At 37.1% G+C, this 23137-nt stretch overlaps 2 protein-coding genes across 7 annotated transcripts; one reads left to right on the forward strand and one right to left on the reverse strand.

Annotated features, from left to right (window-relative positions):
- Positions 1-197: 197 nt before the first annotated feature.
- Positions 198-12712, reverse strand: LOC122031365 (plant cysteine oxidase 3-like). Its single transcript, XM_042590485.1, has 6 exons — positions 12537-12712; positions 4314-4474; positions 2222-2381; positions 1580-1780; positions 660-781; positions 198-562 (listed from the first exon to the last, which is right to left on the reverse strand). The coding sequence occupies exons 1-6, from the start codon at positions 12646-12648 to the stop codon at positions 524-526; spliced, it is 795 nt and encodes a 264-aa protein (XP_042446419.1). The 5' UTR covers positions 12649-12712; the 3' UTR covers positions 198-523.
- A 1318-nt stretch (positions 12713-14030) lies between these two features.
- LOC122031384 (nuclear transcription factor Y subunit C-6-like) lies at positions 14031-15191 on the forward strand. 6 transcript variants are annotated; one of them, XM_042590521.1, is made up of 2 exons: positions 14031-14177; positions 14500-15191. In XM_042590521.1, the coding sequence occupies exon 2, from the start codon at positions 14522-14524 to the stop codon at positions 15038-15040; it is 519 nt and encodes a 172-aa protein (XP_042446455.1). In that variant the 5' UTR covers positions 14031-14177; positions 14500-14521; the 3' UTR covers positions 15041-15191. The 6 variants fall into 6 exon arrangements, with proteins under 6 accessions (XP_042446455.1, XP_042446465.1, XP_042446442.1 ...); XM_042590531.1 differs by having other exon boundaries at positions 14504-15191; XM_042590508.1 differs by having other exon boundaries at positions 14038-14205.
- The last annotated feature ends 7946 nt before the right edge of the window (positions 15192-23137 follow it).

Consider the following 23137-nt stretch of genomic DNA (forward strand, 5'->3'; position numbering starts at 1 on the left):
GTCCTGTATGATGATATTCTAATTGATCTACTGTGTTGAGTTTGCAATTTACCAGACAACAAAAACCAGCTAGTTTGGAGGACGCAAAAACATTCAGCTTGTCCTGTATGATATTCTAATTGACATACTGTGTTGCGTTTGCAATTTACCAGACAACAAAAACCAGCTAGTTTGGAGGACGCAAAGACATTCATATAAAGCAAATTCAGAATAACCTCTCTTTTGGGGCTTCAAATTCTTTGTATTTCTTACACCAGGCAAAGAAACACATCATTTTTTTACAAGCTTCTGAAAATGTAAAACCCGCATTGGAACAAGGGTATTACATTATGGGATAGGCCATTCAACTCACCCAAGAGTTTTTGATCAATCGATAACAGTCATTCCCATATCAACTGAACTCCACAGCGCTGAATCTGGTTATACTTGCATATCAAGTGAGGAAGATTGCAAACTGTCTTTGCATTTGTATCAGAACAGTTTGTCAAACTTTTACTCGATATCACTAATGCCAAGGGATTCATCAGACTATAGTGCATGATCCCGGTGAGTTCAACTCTTCCTGTTGTGAGGAGTTAAATGCAACAGCATTAAGAAAATGCTGGATATCACTAATGTCTTTTCTTGACTATGTATATCCATGGCAATTTAATACGTACCTGAACAACTGGACCGATATACCTGCCAGTGCGCATATAGATGTCAACTGGAGAGTCAGATATAGCCTCAAGCCATGCATAATCATCTTCATTCTCATTCACTACATTTCTTCTTTCAGCAGCTGCCAAATTGCAATTTCTGTTACATGCTGATCAATTCTCTGAAGAACCCATTTATCAAACTAGAAGTTCTTTCTCACAAATGTGTTCTACTTGTTCATTTTTTTATAACATTCCAAATTGATAAACATTACTCCTTTTTGCAAAACCAAGACATTTCGTAAGCTTTAATACCAGATTGTTCGCATCTCCTGATTGTGATTTTTCTATGTTGAACGACTCAAACATTTTTTTTTCTTCTACTTATGTTGATGGTGAAGGGGATGTGACCAAAAGGTCACGGATTCGAATCCTGAAAACAGCCTCTTACAAAAAATAGGATAAGGCTGCGTACAATGGATCCTTCCCCGGGACCCCGCATGACGAGAGCTTCGTGCACCGGGCTATCTTTTTTTTTTTTTACTTATGTTGATGCTAAGCTGTTGAGCAAAGTGATAATTAATCAATCTCAAATATTGCATTGGAGTGGTACAATTTGAGTAATTATTTTCATTGTGACCAGCTCATTCATTACACATCCTACTACTACACGTCTAGATTGCACTTACACCACTGTTATTATATCACCACTAGATTCACTGGAATCTATAACATCGACACACTACTAGCATAAATCAGCACAAATAAAGATTTATACGAGTATAATAAGCAGCAAAAGTAGTGTGTCAAGTAAAATTTGTACAAATACAATAAACAAAAAGATTTTAAAAATCAGGTTAAAGTTAAGCATTCATGACCATGAGCCTTGGCTATTGAGTTTAATATACGAACAAATGAGAAGATTGGTAATGCTTGCTTACTGAAACTGGAGTATGGGAGATCACGGTAATAGGTACAACAGCGACCAGCTTCCTCAGAATATGGTGGAGCCAAGACGTCAAGCACAGCACAAGAAGCCACTGAGGTGAAACAATGTAAGTTGCCACCACTTCTGGGGTATAAAATAGCGGTCGGACACGGTGCTGACAGGACAGTGTCCATATGTAACTTTGCCAATCGCACTGCATGAAAAAGAGTGAATCAAACATTGTGAGAATTGTGTATGACAGCACGAAATGGACAATTATGCCAATATAGTGATTTCCAAGATTTTCCATAAACAAAGAAGCAAAGTTTGAAATTCATTCCGACATGGGATTTTGGTCCCTAGACTGTACGAGAAAAGTATTGTGTCACACTAGAGCATGCTGAGAGGTTGGGCCGAAGGCATTAAGTAGGGGAAGGATGAATTTTGTGAAAATCTAATTATCTTAATTATGGTGGTTCTAAAAATCATATAAATATTGAGGGGATGCTAAATTCACATGGTGGAGCAATAACATAAAATTATCATATTTAATTAAACCAAAGTTATACTCATGCAAAGAGGTGAATAATATATCTAGTGTTGTATGATACAATATCAAATGTAAGGATATTCACAAATCTATTCCGAAACATACCTCCTGGCAATTTCTCACCGCTCAGTGCCATACATGGTGGCTCTACCCAATCATATGATTTCACATGCAACGAACCATAAAGAACCTTACTTAAGACTGTCATTCCAGGATGGTCATGAAGTGGAATAACTGATGAAGTTGGCAAGCAAAATATACAAATCTGCATCAACTCAAAACAAATTAGTATAAGTACACACTAGAAGTGAGCAAGAAAAAAAAAACATATCTAACCAAATCGAACCAAAGCAACCTGAAAATTCCAGTTTTCCTAATTATTACTTGTAGACTAGCAAAGAGGCTCAAAAATAACAAATGACTAGTGGATTGATTGTAAGTTATGCAACTGTAAAATGACTAAACTTTTACATATTTTAGCTAGAATAAAACCCAAAAATTCAAAAAAACAACTCACTAAATAACCTGAAATCCATCCCAACCAAAAATTTCAGGTTATGGTATTATTTATTTATTTTTGATAAATTCGGTTTCAGGGTTTTTTTTTGTCATGCACCGAATGAAACATATTCATCTCATGTATGCTATCAGGTTTTCATCAGATGTTGGCCCATTTCATCAATTGGATTAAATATTGATAGTAATTGAGAAGCAGGACATTTGTGATATTAGAACTTTATGGGGTCAGTATTAGTGAGTCGCTGGTTCTCTAGGTTTGTCTATAAAAAGGGTACTTTTTTGTGGGTTGGACATCTTTTCTGGATTACACTATTTGTGAGGCTAAGGGATTTGTGATGAGATCTATGAGGGCATGGAGAGGTTTACCTACAAGATGGGGACTAGAATGAAATAGAAAAGTCCTAGTTACCATCTATTTTCTTTGTTTTAATTTCTGTAAACTAATTCATATGCTTTAGCATTTTTCAATTTGATGTACGAAGAAAAGGTCGGTTTATTAGGGTTTCAAAACCAAAAAGACCAAGCTTGACTCCAGAGTGCAAGAAAATAATCCCCAAGATCAACTTGGTACAAACAAATCTTAAATTTCAGTGGTGTAGATCAGAATTTTTGCACCCTCACAGATATAATTAATAAGAGAAGAAAGAGTGAACTTAAAATCTTCAGTAGGCAACCAAATTCACTGACCAACATTGATGGAGATTGTTGATTTGGGTGAAAAAGGAAGCTTGAGTACCAGATGAACTTCTCTCACATTTCTTTCCAGTCCCTCATCATTCTCAAGGCCCTTAACTTTTAGTGAAGGCATAGGTGGAAGTGAAGCACTTGGCTAGCAAGGAACAATTGTAATGTATTTTTAACAGACATTGGTCAGAGTTGGAGGTCTACCAATGAATTTAGATGTCCTCTTTGCAGGCAGACTAGATCATTTCTATTCGGACGTAGCTTTCTGTATATAATTCATCTGTCCATAATGTGACTTAATTAAAAGGGTGGCAATTTGTCTTCCTTACCCCTCAAAAACAAAATGCCAATGATGGAAGATTGCAGATTTGTGCAAACCCTTTTGTAGATTTTTCTGATTTCCAAGTATGCAGATGTGCAACTAAAGACATTAGAGATGAAATTGCTTTGGGTTTCTTTGATGGTGTAATCCAACTTTGTTTTAGGTAGATGGTAAGAGGAAGATTATTCTTCAAACTATCATAAAGTGAATCTCATTTTTTCCCACATCCTTGTTGAATTTAACCTCGTCAGATTTGTTCTCCTTGCCATTTACCAAAAAAATTAAAAAGAATTTTTATCAACTAAATAATCAATCAATCCATCTGGAATTTTCTGAAATTATGTCATGTAATCTATCAAAGACTTCAGGAAACAATATTCAGAAAAAGTTAATGTAGTGATGTGGCAGAAAAGATCAGAATACTAGATGGATGAGAAGTTAATATAATTGAAAAATGACTTAAGAGATATGAAGATTACTTGTAAAGTTCAAAGAGAGAGAACATTTATGCAAAAAAAAAAACAATCATGAGCAATATATGTTGTTTTATTATACATTTATTTAAATATTCTCCATCTTTTTGTTACTATGAAAACAAAGAAAATCAAACAAATGAAAAAAATGTTAAAACATAAGTAAGCTAAGTATGAAGAAAGTGGTTGTTGAACTTACTGTAAAACTCTTGCACTCGTATATATGCAAGTATGTAATCGGTTGAGCCCATCTAGCTACCCTCATTGAATTATTATGTATGCTTGAACCAAAATACCCAAGTCCCCTGTCATCTTCCAGACCATCATCTTTGAGACCAACTTCAGCAGGACTAATCGTGTCTGAACATCATGAGGAAAATGCTTAAAAATAATACGAGGATTCTTTCCAATTAATAACAATAAAAATAGAGAAGCGCATAGGAACAACTGTGACAACTCCACATTCACCTACATCAACTAAGAATGATGTTACTTCAACTTGTTTCTGTTAGTGTGTGCACTTATGTGCCAAGACACTCCTTATGTATTTTGTGGATAATTATTTAATAAAGGCAAGAATTTATCATTAATTATTTACTTTTCTGTACGTATATGATTAATGATAAAGTCCCACAGATTAATGGGTATATTAATCTGAAAACAGTCCTTGATCGGATAGATATCTAGAGGGGACATGGATATCTAGATCAACGCTGAGTATGACTAGGTCAAGATAGACCGGAGGGATGGATATCCAAGTTGTACTTGGGGGTGCCTTGAGTTTAGAGGTACACTGGACATGACCCGCTCAAGAGGAGACCACATATTAAGCATCATTGGTTATTCCTCTTATGAACGAGTGTAACTGATCTTTTGACTTGAGACCTTCAGTTATGTGCTTTGACGCCGTTAAAAGCAGTCTTTAATCGGATTGTGATTAATACGGTAGTTGGGTGTATGACAAAATGTAGAGAGAATAGTGTTGAGTCAATAGAGGATTCATCGCTCTCTTGGATTAGGAGTTAACATCCTGGCCGCTTGATAGAGATATTAGTGACTCAAAATCCATGGCCATGGGAGGAATGATTTATCATTCAAGAGGAGTCTATTATATCTTGGAAATCAAGTAAAACAATTAATTTGGTAATGATGCATAATGTATCAAATTAATTGGGATGTAGGCTTAGATGAAGAGATTGAATTACACAGTAATCGGTTCATAGTGGTTTACAGTTTATGACTGATATTAATTTTATCACGTTGGGTGGTTAAAAACTGTTGCTAGACGGTTACCTTAGTCTGTGTATGGATTTACATTGCCTTCGTGTATAAAACCTAGAGGGTCGCACGCATATCACGTAGACATGAACAAGAGTATCGGAAGCGAGTCGAGATCAAGATCAAATATGGATTTATTTGATACAAAGAAGAGAGAATTCGAATAGCCATAATCATGATGATTAATGGAGAATTCGAAAAGTCATCATAATGATAATTAATGAAGAATTTGAAGAGTTATCATAATGAAGGTTATAAATGAAGAATTTATGGAGCCTATAACTCTTCATCTTCCTTAATAATGAAGATCATAAATGATGAATTAATTGAAGACTTAACTCTTCATATTCCTTGGAAGCTATAAATAGCCATCCTCGGAAAGAATCAATGTAAGGATTTCATTCTCTCCGTTTCTCCTTCGTCAACTTCGTCTTCCACCGGAAGAGATCGGTAGTGCTTCCAAGACTTTGTCGATCCAAGTGGCTAGCACCTAACGGATCGTGTCAAGTTCGTGATCTAGTGCGCGTGGATACCGCTAAAGGAGTCAGACGTGGGGCTCTTATCTGTCTTATTTGTCCGTGATATTATTCACACCTATCGAGGACTCGAGGTATGTTTTATATAATTTTGTGCAAAACTATATGTACCACGAAAGATCCATGATTCATTATATGTCTTCCGCTGTGCTCCAAACCCAACAGTGGTATCAGAGCAAATTCGTGGTCGGATCATATAGTACGAAACCGATTCTTCAAAATTTATTTGAAGGAATCAGTGTTTCGAGAGATTTCGAAGAAATCTTAATTTCTTTATTTTAAGTTATATTCCGTAATATTTCATGATAGAAATGAATTTTGTCTAAAAACTTGTGAAGTAATGCATGTTGTAATTTAGATATAAAATTCCTTGTGGCATAAGTAGATTAATGTGTTAAAATCTCCGAGACCTATTGTCTTAAAAGACTATAAGGATTAATGGAGATAAATCTCGTAATAAGATTGTGCAAACGCACAAGAAGTTAATCATGATGAGACATTTTAATAATTATAAAATCCCTTAAATATATTAAAGTCAAGATTTGTTAAATGCCCTCCACTAATAACTATGATGATAGTTAGAGTTTTTACATAAAGTCGGTACAGCTCAGCTGTGGGCTTATGTCAAAACATCTATAATTTATTATAATTATTAGTGGGTCGACTTAACTCAAATTCGTTGACTTGTTTAGCTCAGCTAAGGTTAACTGATTTGAGGGGCAAGTGTTGAGAATATAAGGCTCGACAAGAATATACCGAAAATCACATAGATTTGTGATTGGCAAGTTAAGGCCTACTTGATGAATATAGCATGTAGCTACAGCTCAGCTGTGTGCATTCTATATGATTCAGGGTTTTGGTCCTATTAGGAATTGTTACCAACTAATTCCCGATTCTGACAGTGAGGGCTGTTGGACTTGAATAAAATAATAGGAGTTATAAAAGACCTTTATTAAATAATTCCACAAATACTAAAACTTTGCTTTAAATTTTAGATGGCAAACACAAGTACCTTATCTCTGCGAAGCATTCTCGAGAAAGAGAATATCCTCCTCGGTTCCAACTACCTAGATTGGTATAGGAAACTTAAAATCGTCTTAAGATATGAGAGAAAAATTTATGTGCTTGAAGACGAACCACTGAAAGAGCCTACACCCGATGCTTCAGAGGAAGATCAGTCATATTATTCTCAGCATATGGAAGATGAAACTAAATGGACCTTTCCTTCCTCTTTGAATAAGGGTCTCGCTTTCCAGTTGCCGTGATCATCAGTGCTTCGGGATTTCCGCTTCCAAGAGAGTGCGAGAGAGAGGGAGAGCAGATGGCGTCGCGGAAGCTTGGGAGACGGTGCAGAGAGGAATACCGAGACAGGTGCAGATTTTATACGGGGAGTCAATGGGCGGTTCGGTGGCCCTCCTATTTCACCAGACCCATCATTTTGACTGGTCAGTCCTCGTTGCACCTATGTGGAAGGTGTTCGATCGATTTGATGGTAATGTTGAAAATTTGAGAAGGATATGAAGGTAAATCCTTCACTGCATGCAATGATGGTCAGAAAGACCAACAAGCGTCCAAGCACCGGGAAATTCAATCCCAAGGCTAATACAGTGAAGAATCCTAAATATCAAGTTCAGAAGAAGCTTAAGAAAGGGATGCAGGTACCCCAATCTGATGAGAAGGAGGCAATATGCTTCCATTGTGGCAAGAAAGGTCACTGGAAGAAAAACTGCTATATTTTCATGAAGAAGAATGCCAGTGGAGCGGATGCTTCAGGTATCTTTATGATAGAGTGCAATCTTTCTGTTTCTTCATCATGGGTCATAGATTCTGGAAGTAGTTCTCACATTTGTGCGAACATGCAGGGTCTAAGTGACTGCAGACGGTTGTCCAAGGGCGAAAAGGACCTACGAGTAGCTAATGGAGCGAGAGTTGCTGCGTTAGCTATAGGAACATATTCAATAAATTTGCCTAGTGGACTTGTTTTGAATTTAGAAAACTGTTATTTTGTTCCTAGTTTCTCAAAGAATATCATTTCGGTGTCAAGTTTAGACACCAAGGGATTTGTATTTCAATTCAAGGACAAGTTATGTTCCTTTTATTTGAATAATGTATTATATGGGAATGGTTCATTGAATAATGGTCTTTATGTTCTTAACTTAGATGAACCGATCTATTGTATTGAAAGTAAGAAACATAAATTACATGACTCAAACTTAACGTATCTCTGGCACTGTAGACTTGGTCATATAACCCAGAAATGCATCGCTAGATTACTCAATAATGGGTATTTGGACTCTTTTGAATTAGAGCCCATAGATACATGCGAAGCGTGTTTACAAGGAAAAATGACCAAGAAGCCATTCACCAAGATAGGTGAACGGGCAAAGGAACCACTAGAACTCATACATAGTGATGTTTGTGGACCATTGCAAGTTCAGGCTAGAGGAGCGTATACCTACTTCGTGACTTTTACTGACGATTTAAGTAGATATGGATATGTCTACTTAATGAGACATAAGTCTGAAACTCTAGACAAGTTTAAGGAGTTCAAGAAAGAGGTGGAAAATCAACGTGGCAAGAAGATTAAGGCCCTTCAGAGTGATTAAGGTGGTGAGTATCTAAGCCAAAAGTTCATTGATTACCTAAAAGAGTGTGGGATAATTTTCCAACTTACACCTCCTAGAACGTCAGAGTGGAATGGTATTTTAGAAAGGAGAAATCGCACACTCATGGATATGGTTAGATCAATGATAAGTCATGCAAGTCTTCCAATGTCATTTTGGGGTTATACCTTAGAAACAGCAGCACACACTTAACCGAGTTCCAACCAAGATTGTAGATAAAACTCCTTATGAATTATAGTTTGGAAAGAAACCAAATTTATCTTATCTTAAGATATGGGGTTGTGATGCTTATGTGAAGAATGAAAATTTTAATAAATTTGTAGCAAGATCCATAAAATGTACGTTTGTAGGTTATCCCAAAGCTACAATGAGATATTATTTTTATCTCCCAAGTGAGCATAAAGTTATTGTTGCTCGATATGCTACTTTCTTGGTAAAAAAATTTATTTCTAAAGAAAGTAGTGGGAGTTAAGTAAGTCTTGAAGAAATGCTCAAGAAACGCTCTAGAAATGCTCGATATCTCACAAGTACAAGTGTCTCCTTCGTCCGGGACTGCTCAAGAAATGCGAGATCAAGGTAAGTCTACAAGAATACACCAAGAGTCAAGCAGATATGGTTTGCTGGTAACCCAAGATGAGGAAGTGTTACTCATCGAAGATGATGAACCGTCAACTTACGAGGAAGCAGTTGCTTCAAATGATTCTGAGAAATGACTGGAAACCATAAAATCTGAAATGAACTCCATGTACACCAACCAAGTTTGGGAGTTGGTTGATGTGCCAGTTGAGGTAAAATCCATAGGGTGCAAATGGATCTTCAAGAAAAAGATTGGCATAGATGGGAACATAAGTACCTATAAAGGTAGGCTTGTGGCAAAGGGTTTCAATCAACGTCAAGGAATTGACTATGATGAAATATTTTCGCCCGCTGCAATGCTTAAGTCCATTAGAATTTTGCTAGCTATAGCAGCTTACAAGGACTACAAGATTTGACAAATGGATGTTAAAACTGCTTTCCTAAATGGAAGGTTACATGAGGAAGTATATATATGGTACAACCTCTCGATTTTATAAAATCTGAGAATGCCAATAAATTATGTAGGCTCAAGAAGTCCATTTATGGACTAAAACAAGCATCTCGAAGTTGGAATCTGCGATTTGACGAAGCCATTAAAGATTTTTTTGTCAAAAATACAGAAGAACCCTGTGTTTACAAGAAAGTTAGTGGGAGCAAGATTACGTTCCTAGTGTTGTATATTGATGATATACTTTTTATAGGCAATGACATCCCTAGTCTAGAATCTACCAAGACTTGATTGGAAGAGTGTTTCTCAATGAAAGATGTTGGAGATGCAACTTATGTCTTAGATATTAGAATATACCGAGATAGACAAAGCAGGTTACTAGGGTTGAATCAAGGTGTATACATTGATAAAATGCTGAATAGATTCGGTATGCAGGACTCCAAAAGAGGATATTTACCAGTGTCACATGATGTGCATCTTTCCAAAGCTATGTGTCCAGGAACACAAGAGGAAAGAAGTAGAATGGACAAGATACCTTATGCTTCGGCTATAGGGTCCATAATGTATGCTATGATATGCACTCGACCAGATGTCTCGTATGCATTAAGCATGACGAGTAGATATCAGTTAGATCCTGGAGAGGGTCATTAGACTGCGATAAAGACTATCCTTAAATATCTTAGAAGAACAAAGAACATGTTCTTAGTTTTCGGAGGAGATGAGGAATTAGTCGTCAGAGGATATACTGACGCAAGTTTTCAGACAGATCAAGATGATCTGAAATCGCAGCAAGGATATGTGTTTTGTCTGAATGGTGCAGCTGTTCGCTGGAGGAGTTCCAAGCAGGAGACAGTTACAGATTCAACAGCTGAGTCCGAGTACATAGCAGCTTCAGAGGCAGCAAAGGAAGTTATGTGGATCATGAACTTCATAGTGGAGCTTGAAGTGGTTCCTAGCATTGTTGATCCAGTTGTGTTATATTGTGACAATAATGCAACCATAGCACAGGCAAAGGAGCCAAGGTCTCACCAACGATCCAAACATGTACTAAGGAAGTATCACCTCCTTAGGGAGATTATTCAGAGGGGTGATGTGTTGGTTAGCAGAGTAGATACCAGCGAGAATATCGCAGACCCACTCACAAAGGCCTTACCTCTACAGAAACATGAGACCCATGTGAGGAGCCTAGGACTGAGAGTCCATAGTGTTTGACAATAGTGCAAGTGGGAGATTGTTAGTGTGTGCACTTATGTGCCAAGACACTCCTTATGTATTTTGTGGATAATTATTTAATAAAGGCAAGAATTTATCATTAATTATTTACTTTTCTGTACGTATATGATTAATGATAAAGTCCCACAGATTAATGGGTATATTAATCTGAAAACAGTCCTTGATCGGATAGATATCTAGAGGGGACATGGATATCTAGATCAACGCTGAGTATGACTAGGTCAAGATAGACCGGAGGGATGGATATCCAAGTTGTACTTGGGGTGCCTTGAGTTTAGAGGTACACTGGACATGACCCGCTCAAGAGGAGACCACATATTAAGCATCATTGGTTATTCCTCTTATGAACGAGTGTAACTGATCTTTTGACTTGAGACCTTCATTTATTCTATGCGTGGAGTTATGTGCTTTGACGCCGTTAAAAGCAGTCTTTAATCGGATTGTGATTAATACGGTAGTTGGGTGTATGACAAAATGTAGAGAGAATAGTGTTGAGTCAATAGAGGATTCATCGCTCTCTTGGATTAGGAGTTAACATCCTGGCCGCTTGATAGAGATATTAGTGACTCAAAATCCATGGCCATGGGAGGAATGATTTATCATTCAAGAGGAGTCTATTATATCTTGGAAATCAAGTAAAATAATTAATTTGGTAATGATGCATAATGTATCGAATTAATTGGGATGTAGACTTTAGATGAAGAGATTGAATTACATAGTAATCGGTTCATAGTGGTTTACAGTTTATGACTGATATTAATTTTATCGCGTTGGGTGGCTAAAAACTGTTGCTAGACGGTTACCTTAGTCTGTGTATGGATTTGCACTGCCTTCGTGTATAAAACCTAGAGGGTCGCACGCATAGCACGTAGACATGAACAAGAGTATCGGAAGCGAGTCGAGATCAAGATCAAATATGGATTTATTTGATACAAAGAAGAGAGAATTCGAATAGCCATAATCATGATGATTAATGGAGAATTCGAAAAGTCATCATAATGATAATTAATGAAGAATTTGAAGAGTTATCATAATGAAGGTTATAAATGAAGAATTTATGGAGCCTATAACTCTTCATCTTCCTTAATAATGAAGATCATAAATGATGAATTAATTGAAGACTTAACTCTTCATATTCCTTGGAAGCTATAAATAGCCATCCTCGGAAAGAATCAATGTAAGGATTTCATTCTCTCCGTTTCTCCTTCGTCAACTTCGTCTTCCACCGGAAGAGATCGGTAGTGCTTCCAAGACTTTGTCGATCCAAGTGGCTAGCACCTAACGGATCGTGTCAAGTTCGTGATCTAGTGCGCGTGGATACCGCTAGAGGAGTCAGACGTGGGGCTCTTATCTGTCTTATTTGTCCGTGATATTATTCACACCTATCGAGGACTCGAGGTATGTTTTATATAATTTTGTGCAAAACTATATGTACCACGAAAGATCCATGATTCATTATATGTCTTCCGCTGTGCTCCAAACCCAACAGTTTCTACTTCTCGATATCTAAGATGATTTTTTGATTAGGGTTACCTTTTTTTTTCTTTTTCTTCGAGAAAAGGAAGAACCTTTATCGGAATCACGAGTCAATCGGCCAATGTAAAACAGGGGGAGTCCAAAAGATTCAAGCGCGAAAACGGCACGAGAAATCAAAATGGGAGAACGACGAAGTGGCAAAAGGCAAGGCGGAAGACGGAAATCGAAGGCGGGAAGGAAGAGAAAGATACCTAAGAGAGCAGCAATCTTTCGGATGGCAGCGGCGGCAGGAGGAGCGGATGAAGGCGAGAAGGTCTTCCTGCAGAGCTCGTACAGCGCCTGGATTGACGATCCCTTCGCCATTAAATCGCTCTCCTGCAGACTCAACTCAGCTACTTCTCGTTTACACTATGCAGATCCTACGGCATTATCATTCCGGATTTTACATAATAAAATTTGTTATTTTTCTATATAAAACCCTAAAAATAAACAGTATTCCATAAAGAAATACTTTGTAATTTGATCCATTTTTAAGTTTTTAACCTACATTTTCACTTTTTAAGAAACTGATGGTTTTTTCATAAAAACAATAATAGTAAAATATCTATTATAGTAAATATCTTCTAAACTAACATATTGATGTAGTCAATCCTTTTCTTTTATTATTTTTCATAATTATTTTGATGTAATACCTTGCAACAATAGCACAATAACTTAAAATATATTTTGGAAATAATTTTTTTGGTAGAAAATAAAAAGTCTCCTTTAATACCATAATTCCTCATTTAAAAAATAATTAAAAATAGTATAATTTTATGTCTTTTTTTATTATAAATTAATTTGACAATACAAACATGAACACCACTTTAAAGCAAGTTTAGTTAAAATAATTCTAAAATTGAAGTAAAACAATTATAAAGTGATTAATTTTAATTAAAATAGAGGAATTATATCAAAACATTATAAGTGAAGTGTTATTTTGATATATATTTTTTTAAAAGTATCCTTTTAATGATTTGAATTAAAAAAAAACTTTTTAAAATTTCTTATCTATTTTTTCTTATTTTTTATATTACTTTATTTTTATTTTGAGCATTCAAATGATGTTAGTTAAATATTCATAAGTATAAAGAAAAATCTCAAGAAAATATTTAATGATAGATAATATAAGTTTATGGTCCATCATTTCTTTTTTTTTTTTATAAGTTCTATCATTTTATGGGTATATCTAACTATTTCCTTAAAATATCTTTTTCTGTGCATTTTATTTTTCTATTCATAGTATAATTAAAAAAATACATTAAAGATAGATGCTAAAAATAAATATAAACTATTTATCAAATCCGAGTTAATTTGAAAATATTAAATTAGGGTGGAGGATTTTATAATTCTGATTAGATTCAGATTGAATTCAAAATCCGACTCAAAAAATTTGTTCGGTCGAGTTCCGATGATCTGACTTGGATTGCGTTGGTTGGAGAGCAAGAGAGTCATTTTATCTTTTTATTTTATTATTTAAATTAAAATATTATTATTATTTTTATTATTATGAATTGTAATTATTTTATTAGAGAATTAAAAGAATAACAATTTAAATTCGAATTTATCAATTTTAAATTGGATCGGATTCGGATTAAATTGGAATGGAATATATATTTTTTTATAATACCGTGTTTTAATTCCACCCGAATCCGTCTGAATCCATTTACGGTAATAAATATGAGGATCCATACCCGACTCCATCCCTAATTCCAGGGATCCAATTAACTTCTGCCTTGCCATTCCCCAACCCTCCTCCTCCTGCTCCTCGTCTTGCAGCTGCCGTCGTCCTCGTCCTCTTCTCCTCTCGTTTCTCCCTTTGCTCTCCTCAGGCGCAGTGAAGTCTTTTCCAGGTTCTCCTCTCCCCTCTCTTCTGGTAAGGTAAAGTTGATCTGTTTCTGCACCACTCCTAGCTTTCGATTTTTCCCCCCTTCTTCCATAGATTCATAGTTCCTTGATTTCTTCTCGCATTCTTGGAATTTCTCCTGTTTTTATCTTCTTCAACTGATGAGAGTCCAGTCTTTCCCTGGAGATCTCTCATAATTATTAGATCCCTTTTAATTTGGTCGAAAGATTTTAGGTTTTCTTTCTTTGTTTCTTCCAAATAAGAATTTGGTTTTTTTCTTGGTATTTTTTTTTCTTGAAAAGGAGTTTTCTCGTTGGCGTGTGTTAAAGACAGGTTTGTTGGTCGTTGGGAATGGATCAGCAGCCGGGCCACCCCGTCCCGCCTGTGATGGGCGTCGGAGTCCCCTACCCTCCCGGCGCTGGTGCCGCTGGTCCGTACCAGGCTTATCAGAACCTCTTCCACCAGCAGCAGCAACAGCAGCAGCAGCAGCTTCAGTTGTTCTGGGCCGATCAGTACCGGGAGATCGAGCAGACCACAGACTTCCGCAATCACAGCCTGCCTCTCGCTAGGATCAAGAAGATCATGAAGGCTGATGAAGACGTCCGCATGATCGCTGCCGAGGCCCCCGTGGTCTTCGCCCGCGCCTGCGAGATGTTCATCCTGGAACTCACTCACCGGTCGTGGGCTCATGCTGAGGAGAACAAGCGCCGGACATTACAGAAGAACGACATAGCAGCTGCAATCAGTCGCACCGATGTATTTGACTTCCTTATTGATATCGTGCCGAGGGAGGAAGGGAAAGAAGATGTTGCCCATGCGCTTGGAGCACCGCAGGCCGATGCTCTCCCCTACTACTATGTCCCTAAGTAGCATCCTCCGCAATGTGAGACCTTCAATAAATCTCTACTGTTCTAGCTAAAGGAATTAGTGTGACAATCAGTTCAGACATGAATTTGGTTTTGTTGCCATGTTATCATCTGAAAACTAGATTCTAGTAAAATTTGCTTGCCATGGCTGCTAATGAGTTGTTTTTTGCTTGAGCTTATAATTGCTTAAAAGTTTTTATCTCATTTAATTGCTTGTATGTTCACAGCAAGTATATGACAACTGATGTGCTAGAATTTTTTTCCTAGTCCTCAAATTTCAGATGGAAGTTTAGCATTTTACTTCTTGCATTATTCTTTACATTTGTTTGAACTTGATATGTTGTGTTGATCTCTCATGCATTATAGGACAAAGTAGTTCTTTGAATCTGATGAAATTGATACTTTACAGTCAAAATATGAAAATGAGAACATAATGGTGCTATTTTGTTGAGAAAACTTAATCTTTTGGCAGGATTATCATATTGGAAATGATTGAAACTACGGCTTTTTATCAAAAGGAGTGGTCACGTTTTCTTATTTATCAAAAGAAGCACCCTAGTTTTAAAACTATCAAAAAGAGCATCAAAAATAGTATTATTCTCTTCCTACCCCTCCCTCCAACCATCTAAATCCCTTCTCTCCCATTGTTTTCCAATGCATCCCTTCTCTCCAAGGTTAAAAAAGTTCTGATATGATCACATATCAGGCCCACAGTGAGTCTGATATTTTCCCATATGGTCTGTTATTTCTCACAGCAAGCCAGCTTAGGTCTGATATTTTTCCATATCAAGTCCACACTCCCATATCAGGCCCACGTGATGCATTGGCAATGGAGAGGGGATTTAGGAGGTTGGTGGGAGGGGTAGGAAGGGAATAATACTATTTTTGATGTTTTTTTTGGTAATTTTGAAACTAAGATGCTCCTTTTGGTAAATAAGAAAATGTGACCGTTCTTTTTGGTAAAAAGCTGTTGAAACTACCTTTGTTTTACTTGCAAATGTGTGGGCCTTTCTTTTACCTCTGTGGATCATCATTATATTTCTGATTTTAATTGTTTTAGTTGATCTATGGCAAATAAGCTTTTTTTCTTTCTTGTTTCTTTCGTGCAAGTAAATGAACCCTTAATCTTATTTTCGTCTATTGTGATCAAAGTGAGTTTTATTTTTTCTCTATAGTGATTAAAATGGTAAATTTGTTGATAAAACAAGATTTAGGGAACATAATTCATGGCAAAGGGTTTGAGCATGATCATATCTCGAGATGTTTCCAAGGATGCAAGGAAGACAATTTAACAAAACCATATTCTAATATGCTCTTCTTTTTTCTTTTTTATTGCCTTAGTTTTGTTCTCTTGCCTGTAAAATGCATGCGATACTCATTAACTAGGTTGAAAGTCTCATCAATTTCCTCTTTAGTTTATTGGATGTGCACTTGCCTGAAGGCTTTCCTTGAGCATTTGTTGATAATGGTCATTTGTCGCTCGAGCACAATAAAGTGTTGCTTGAGCACCAGTTGACCATTTACTTGAGCTCCCTTTGCCTTGTTTAGCATCATAGATGTTGATTGTTATACATCCTGTTTGATCCGTCCCTGCTTCTCTCATGGCATAATGCTCCGTAACTAATGTCGGTAATGACCAGAAAAGCATGATCTCGTTTGAGATTGTGGGACATATTAACTTTTTGCATGATTGGGGGAAGGACTCAACTTCTTTAACAATTTCAACTCAACTACTCGAAAGTGATTAGTCTGTCGGGTAAGTTTAAGTTGGACGAGCTAATAACCTAAACAGATGGATGAGTCTAACAATCAATCTTACTTGACAAGTTGAGTGGATTGATTTTTTGTTACTTGACAAGTTGAGTGGATTGATTTTTTGTTACTTGACAAGTTGAGTGGATTGATTTTTTGTTAAGTGAGTGGATAATGTAGCATGGGTACACTTGGTTGGTATCTAAGGCATTTTAGGTTTTTTTTCTTTTAAAGATTTTGAGGCGTTTAGAGATTTTATAATTATGTTTTTTTTTATAAGTTAGGAATGGTAGTTTATATATTATTTTTTTATCTTAGGATTGGAATATATATATATATATATATATATATATATATATATATATATATATATATATATATATATATATTCTCTATGCTTAATAAAAGTATTTTTCGGTGGTTTCTTACATTCTCCTTAATTCTGTTTTCTCATCAACTCATAGGATAATCATTATTATGTCCGGCGTTAGTTGATATCAGAGTAGATCATGTGGCAAAAGCCGAAATCGCTTGCCTTCAACGTCCTCGTCGCACTCGATCCCAGACTATCACGAGAGAGGTAAATGACGACAACCGAGAGGGCAAGTGGTGGTGGGATGAGTTGCATAGGGTCCGGGGATTTACGCCCAACAGCCCTGCGGTTCGACTCCGCGATCTCATGTGGCAAGCATGTCACCACTTATCATCTCATCTCGGATGACCCATGATATCGATATCAGAGTGGATCAGATCTAATGGAAGGTTGTTATGGTCATGATAGGCATGTTCCGATGGAGGAAGCTGAACATCATGAAAGAGGTTGAGGATACATCAACCTTTTGTTTATGTGGATGATCTTATGGAAAAACTTCAGATGACCTTATGTTATTTTGTCGAACGGATACATCATCTACTCAACACTTAGTAGATTACTTATGTAATATACTAAAAATATAGATAAGTATATAAATAATTTAAAATTTAATATAATTAAATTATTTTAAGGAAAATAAATATATTTTAGTAGTCGGAATTAAGTTGAAATGAATTTATACAATTTATTCGAATTTTTCTAGATTTTATAAAAAATTATTTTAGTTTGTTGGGTAAAAGAAAAGCATGTTTAGAAATATTTATTTAAAGAGGAGTTGATTGAGATAAACTTAGGGGGTGTTTGGTTCTTTTCTAAGAATAGGAATCGGAATGGGAATCATTGTATTGTGGAATGGAAATGGGTATGAGCATGGATATCACTCTTAAAAGCAATGTTTGGTTAGTTATATATCTTCTATCAGAATAAATCAAAGTTTCCTTTTTTACCCTTAAAGGAAAATAAGAGAAAAAATTAGATGTGAGAGAAAGATGAATGTGAGAGAAAAATATGATGAAAGAGAATGATGAGAGAGAAAGTATTATGAGAGAGAAATTGTGATAAGAAAGAATGAAGAGAGAGAAAGTGTGATGAGAGAAAATGAAAAAAAAAGAGTGTGATTGGAGAGAGCATGATGAGAGAAAATACGATGTGAGAGAAAGTTTGATGAGAGAGGATGAAGAGAGAGAAAATATAATGAGAAAAAATGAGGAGAGAGAGTGTGATGAGAGAGATTGAGGAGAGAGAAAGTATGGTGAGAGAAAAAGAGAACAGTGAATATGATGGGAGAGATTGAGGAGAGAGAAAGTATGACGAGAGAGAAAGTGTATTGAGGAAAAAAGGAGGAAGTGTGATAAGAGAGATTGAAGAGAGAGAAAGTGTGATGAGAAAAAAGAGAAAAGAGAGTGTGATGGAAGAAATTGAGGGGAGAGAAAGTGTGATGAGGAAAAAAAAGAAGGAAGAGAGTGTGATGGAAGAGATTGAGGAGAGAAAAGTATGATGAGAGAGAAAGTGTAATAAGAAAAAAAGAGGAAAGAGAGTGTGATAGGAGATATTAAGGAGAGAGAAAGTGTGTGATAAAATGATGAGAGATAAACTATGATGAGAGAGAAAATATGAAGAGAGAGAACAAGGAGAGATAAGTGATATGAAAGAAAAAATAAATAAATATATTTTGATATTTCGTATTACTGGAAAAAATTTTAGTTTTAAGTCAAGGATATTTTTGGAATAAGTGAATATTTTAATTGATGAAAATAGGGTAATGACTCATTGAAGGGGAGGTATTTGGGAATGAGTTATTACCCAATTTCAAGGATTCATTCCCTTATTTGTATTTCTATTTTTATAATTCAAACATTAACAATGACAATCAATGATTCTCATTCCCCACTCCTATTATCCTAAACCAAACGCTCCCTTATACTTTTAGTTATCAAAGACTAAGTTAATCTGTTTCACTTGCGACTACAACGCACGCCATGCCGGCGGTCCACGCGTCCCACCGCCGACGTTGCATCCCCATCTGCCACCTCACACGGACAGACCATCCCTCTCCTTCACGGACATCGCTGCCGCTTCGTCCCCACGTACGTACGCACGCCGTCGCGTCCCCGTCGCCCGCACCTCCTCACTCATGCATCCCTCCCCACGCGCCATCAGCCGCGGTTTCCAACGCGGGAAGAATCGCGCTACCCGGCACAGCGCATCCGACCGTTGGCCTCCCTGTCCACGACCTCCACAGCCTCCCTCCTTCGGAGAGCCAGCGACTACCGACCAACAACTTCAGAATCTGTTGGACAGTGGCTGCGCACACGTACGCCGTCGCCACCGCAAGCAAATCTTGACGTCGTGGTCGACCGTCTTGCAGCAGCACACCACCATTACTTCTCATCGTGAGTAAACGTCGCTGCTGTGTCTTAGTCGAGCGCCACTTCAAAACTCCGGCACTTTTGCTGTTGCCCCGATCTTGCCTATGTTCGTCGTAGGCGACGATCGTTGACCGACCTCTGTCATGGGTCGTAAGATGCCGCCGCCACTGCCGTAGAAGAAGAAGTCAATATAGGGTATAACGACCTAACTTTATTCGATTGATTTAATTCTATCAGTGGTAAATCAAAGGAATTAAAATTGATTATATATTAATTCGGAACCCATTGTTAACTAAGGTGGGTTAATTGCCAATTAGTGAATGGTAAATTACCCGGTTAGTGGAATTTTAGTGATATTGATTAAAGTAGGTTTGTTTAATTAAACCTATTACTAAACAGTAGGTTTGTGAATGAATTAAGTACAATGTATTGATTAATTGATGAGTTAATGAGGTTCCTGTATATTAATTAATTTGGTTCCTAATTAATTAATTGATTAGGTTATTATTTTATTTATTCACAGATGGATTAGTCAAGATAGATTAAATTATTATATTAATTAATAAATCAAATAATAGGTCGATTAATTAATTATTAGAAAGGATTAATTGGTTAGGAATCCTTAGCTTCTCTTCGTGCCTTTATATGTAGATTCGAGTCAGAGGCATGCGCTATGACTTGAAGATTAGAGGATGTTTTATAGTTGAGAGGTGGGTAGATTCTGCTTGTCTTTTGCAAATTTCGATTATAGTGCATGATTGTTTACTGTCATATTTTGACTAGGTCGCAGATACTTGCTTACCGTAACTATGCATTATATTCCTTCTGAGTTAAATATCTTATTGTTGTCCTTGTAGCCTTATATGTTGACATATTGGTGATAGCTATGTTGTCTTGTTTATGATTCATGATTGTGTTTATATGTGTATGCATGATATTACTAGACCCTAGTGTAAGCCATTAGATATTCTGCTAGAATCCTTAATGGCTAATTTGACTTTGATAGGATGATTATACCATAGTATAGTATACTGAGCATCTTGTTAAACCTTTGTTTGTTTTGGTTCATAATAGGGTGTAGGATATTGAGTATCCTAATAGATCATTGTTGTTAATTAAGCTTATAAAGTTTTGGGGTTGAAGGTGTTTTCAGTGCTATGGAAGGCACCTTCAACACTCAATAAAAGAGCATCTCGTCCAAGACTTCTGATACAACAATTCTACAAGCTTCTATGCATCCGTTTGAGATTCTGACTGCTCTGGTTTCCTGCTTCTACCCTGCTATGACTTTGCTACGCCCAACTAAGGAGTTGTCCAACACCAAGCTCGAGCCAACTGTCTACAAAGAGTGTTGGGTAACGAAGTTTAAATTCTGTAGTTAATTATTGCAAAAGGAAAAGTGTAGCATGTTACACTTGTTCTTATTCTTTTGTACTTGACCCCCTCTTCCGGTAGTTCTGGAAGAGGTTATTAGTGGTCTAGTGGATTACACATCGATGGTCTACAGGACCTGAGTCTTGGAGTAGGAGTCGCCGAACGTTTCGAACCAAGTAAAACTGAACGTGCCTTTTTTTACTTGCTTTTGTTTTCGTATTTTTCTACTGCGTACTTATTTTATAAAATTAAAAAAAAAAAATTAAATCATGTGATTCACCCCCTCTCACATGTGTCTCGATCCAACACATCCTCTATTCTTAATAAAAGTTTCATTTTGGTGGTTTTTCTCCTTGCCTTTTCCTTAATTATGTCTTCTCGTTAGTCCGCATGATAATTGCTATTCTGTCCCGCGTCAGTTTCACATGACATCACTTGTGCAATGGAATAAATCCCTTAGGTTGCCTTTGGTTTAAAGTTATTGTCGATAACCTTGGTTATCTATTCAAGGTTATCAACAAAATTTTTGTTTGGCTTAGATAATGAGCGATTTCCAATAATAGACCATACCCACCACATCAGCAAATGGATGATATGACAAGGAATTGGAATACCTCAAAAGTGTAAGGTTTTCCACGATTTCGATGTTAGCATTTTTTTCTGTCCAAATTACCCTCCGTAGGTCGTTGTGTGAACAGTTCTTCTCCGCTCGCGATAGAGAAGAGAGAAGCAGCAGTGGTGAGCTGAGGTCGTGAGAGAGCAGGTAGCAACAACGGGTGAATGACGACACAATGAATTGATTGGGGGGAGAGGATGACATAGTGAAATCTTCACAGTGCCCGAGGAGGCGACGTTGACAACTTGCGGAGGGCACTCGCGAAGGGTGTTGGTTGTTCTCCGCTCACGATTGGGAAGACGGAAGCAGCGGCCATGAGTTGAGGTTGTGAGAGAGTAGGCATCGGTGACAGGCAAAGAACGACATAGTGAACTGATTGGGGGAGAGGACGACACAATGAAATCTCCGCAGGTTGCTGTGTGCGTGGAAGTAGTGCTAACGACTTGTTGAGGGGACGTGTGAATGGCATCAGCTGTTCTCCGCTCGCGATGGGGAAGAGGGAAGTATAGGATCGAAAAGAATTTAGATATCTCCACAATGACATGATATTGTCCACTTTGGACCTAAGCCCTCATGGCTTTGCTCTTGGGCTCTCTCTAAAATGCCTCATCCAATAGAGATATATTTTCTCTTATAAACCCATGATCTTTCCAATGTGTTTTCAATGTCGGACTATGTTTGTAACCTTGCAACTCCAACAATCCCCCCTTAAACAAAGGACCACAGGCTTCCCATGTCCGATCCTCGATTCACTAGGTCTTCCTGCCCCTCGGTCCACCCGACCTATTAGGACTTCCTTGCCTAGCCACAACTAGGACTTCCTGCCTGGTGTTTGGTCCTCTTGATCCGAACATAGGAGCCCCCACTTTCTTTGTTCGAGGTCAATTCACTAGGTCTTCCTGCCCTCGGTCCACCCGACCTATTAGGACTTTCTTGCCTAGCCACAACTAGGACTTCCTGCTTGGTGTTTGGTCCTCTTGATCCGAACATAGGAGCCCTCACTTTCTTTGTTCGAGATCAATATTGTATCCACAAGGCTCAATCAGACCATAGCTCTTGTGCACAGTCGGTGGTTAAACCTTCTGGCAGTCTGGACTCTGATACTAATTGTTGGATCGAAAAGAATTTAGATATCTCCACAATGATATGATATTGTCCACTTTGGGTCTAAGCCCTCATGACTTTGCTCTTGGGCTCCCCCCAAAAGACCTCATCCAATGGAGATATCTTTTCTCTTATAAACCCATGATTTTTTCCATGTGTTTTCAATGTGGGACTATATTTATAACCTTACAACCCCAACAGGAAGCAATAGTAGCGAGCTAAGGTCGTGAGAGCACATGCGATGATGGCGAACGAAGGACGACGTAGTGAATTATAAGTGAACTTTAGTTTTTAAATTTAAACTTTGATTAATTGATTTAATTGTCTCCTAAGAAAAATTTAAATAGACTTTCTCATATCCTAATTAATTATTCTATTAAAATTAATTATATTTATTTATTATATATATTATCAACCTATTGTTGGATATAAGTGATGTGAATAGAGAAGAGGTGGAAGAGAAAAAGAGACTCTATTATGAACGAGACTTTAATATTACATTGGAAGTTTCAA

The sequence above is a fragment of the Zingiber officinale genome, chromosome 1A, assembly GCF_018446385.1.
Source record: "Zingiber officinale cultivar Zhangliang chromosome 1A, Zo_v1.1, whole genome shotgun sequence".
NCBI classification, from domain to species: Eukaryota; Viridiplantae; Streptophyta; class Magnoliopsida; order Zingiberales; family Zingiberaceae; genus Zingiber; species Zingiber officinale.

Excerpts from the sequence above, each read along its gene's own strand:
- LOC122031365 (XM_042590485.1), bottom strand. The coding sequence starts at position 12,648 with ATGGCGAAGGGATCGTCAATCCAGGCGCTGTACGAGCTCTGCAGGAAG. Across the intron at positions 4,475-12,536 it reads AAAGATTGCTGCTCTCTTAG|ACACGATTAGTCCTGCTGAA; the intron begins GTATCTTTCTCT and ends CATGATGTTCAG. Across the intron at positions 1,781-2,221 it reads CGGTGAGAAATTGCCAGGAG|TGCGATTGGCAAAGTTACAT; the intron begins GTATGTTTCGGA and ends TTTTTCATGCAG.
- LOC122031384 (XM_042590521.1), top strand. The coding sequence starts at position 14,522 with ATGGATCAGCAGCCGGGCCACCCCGTCCCGCCTGTGATGGGCGTCGGA.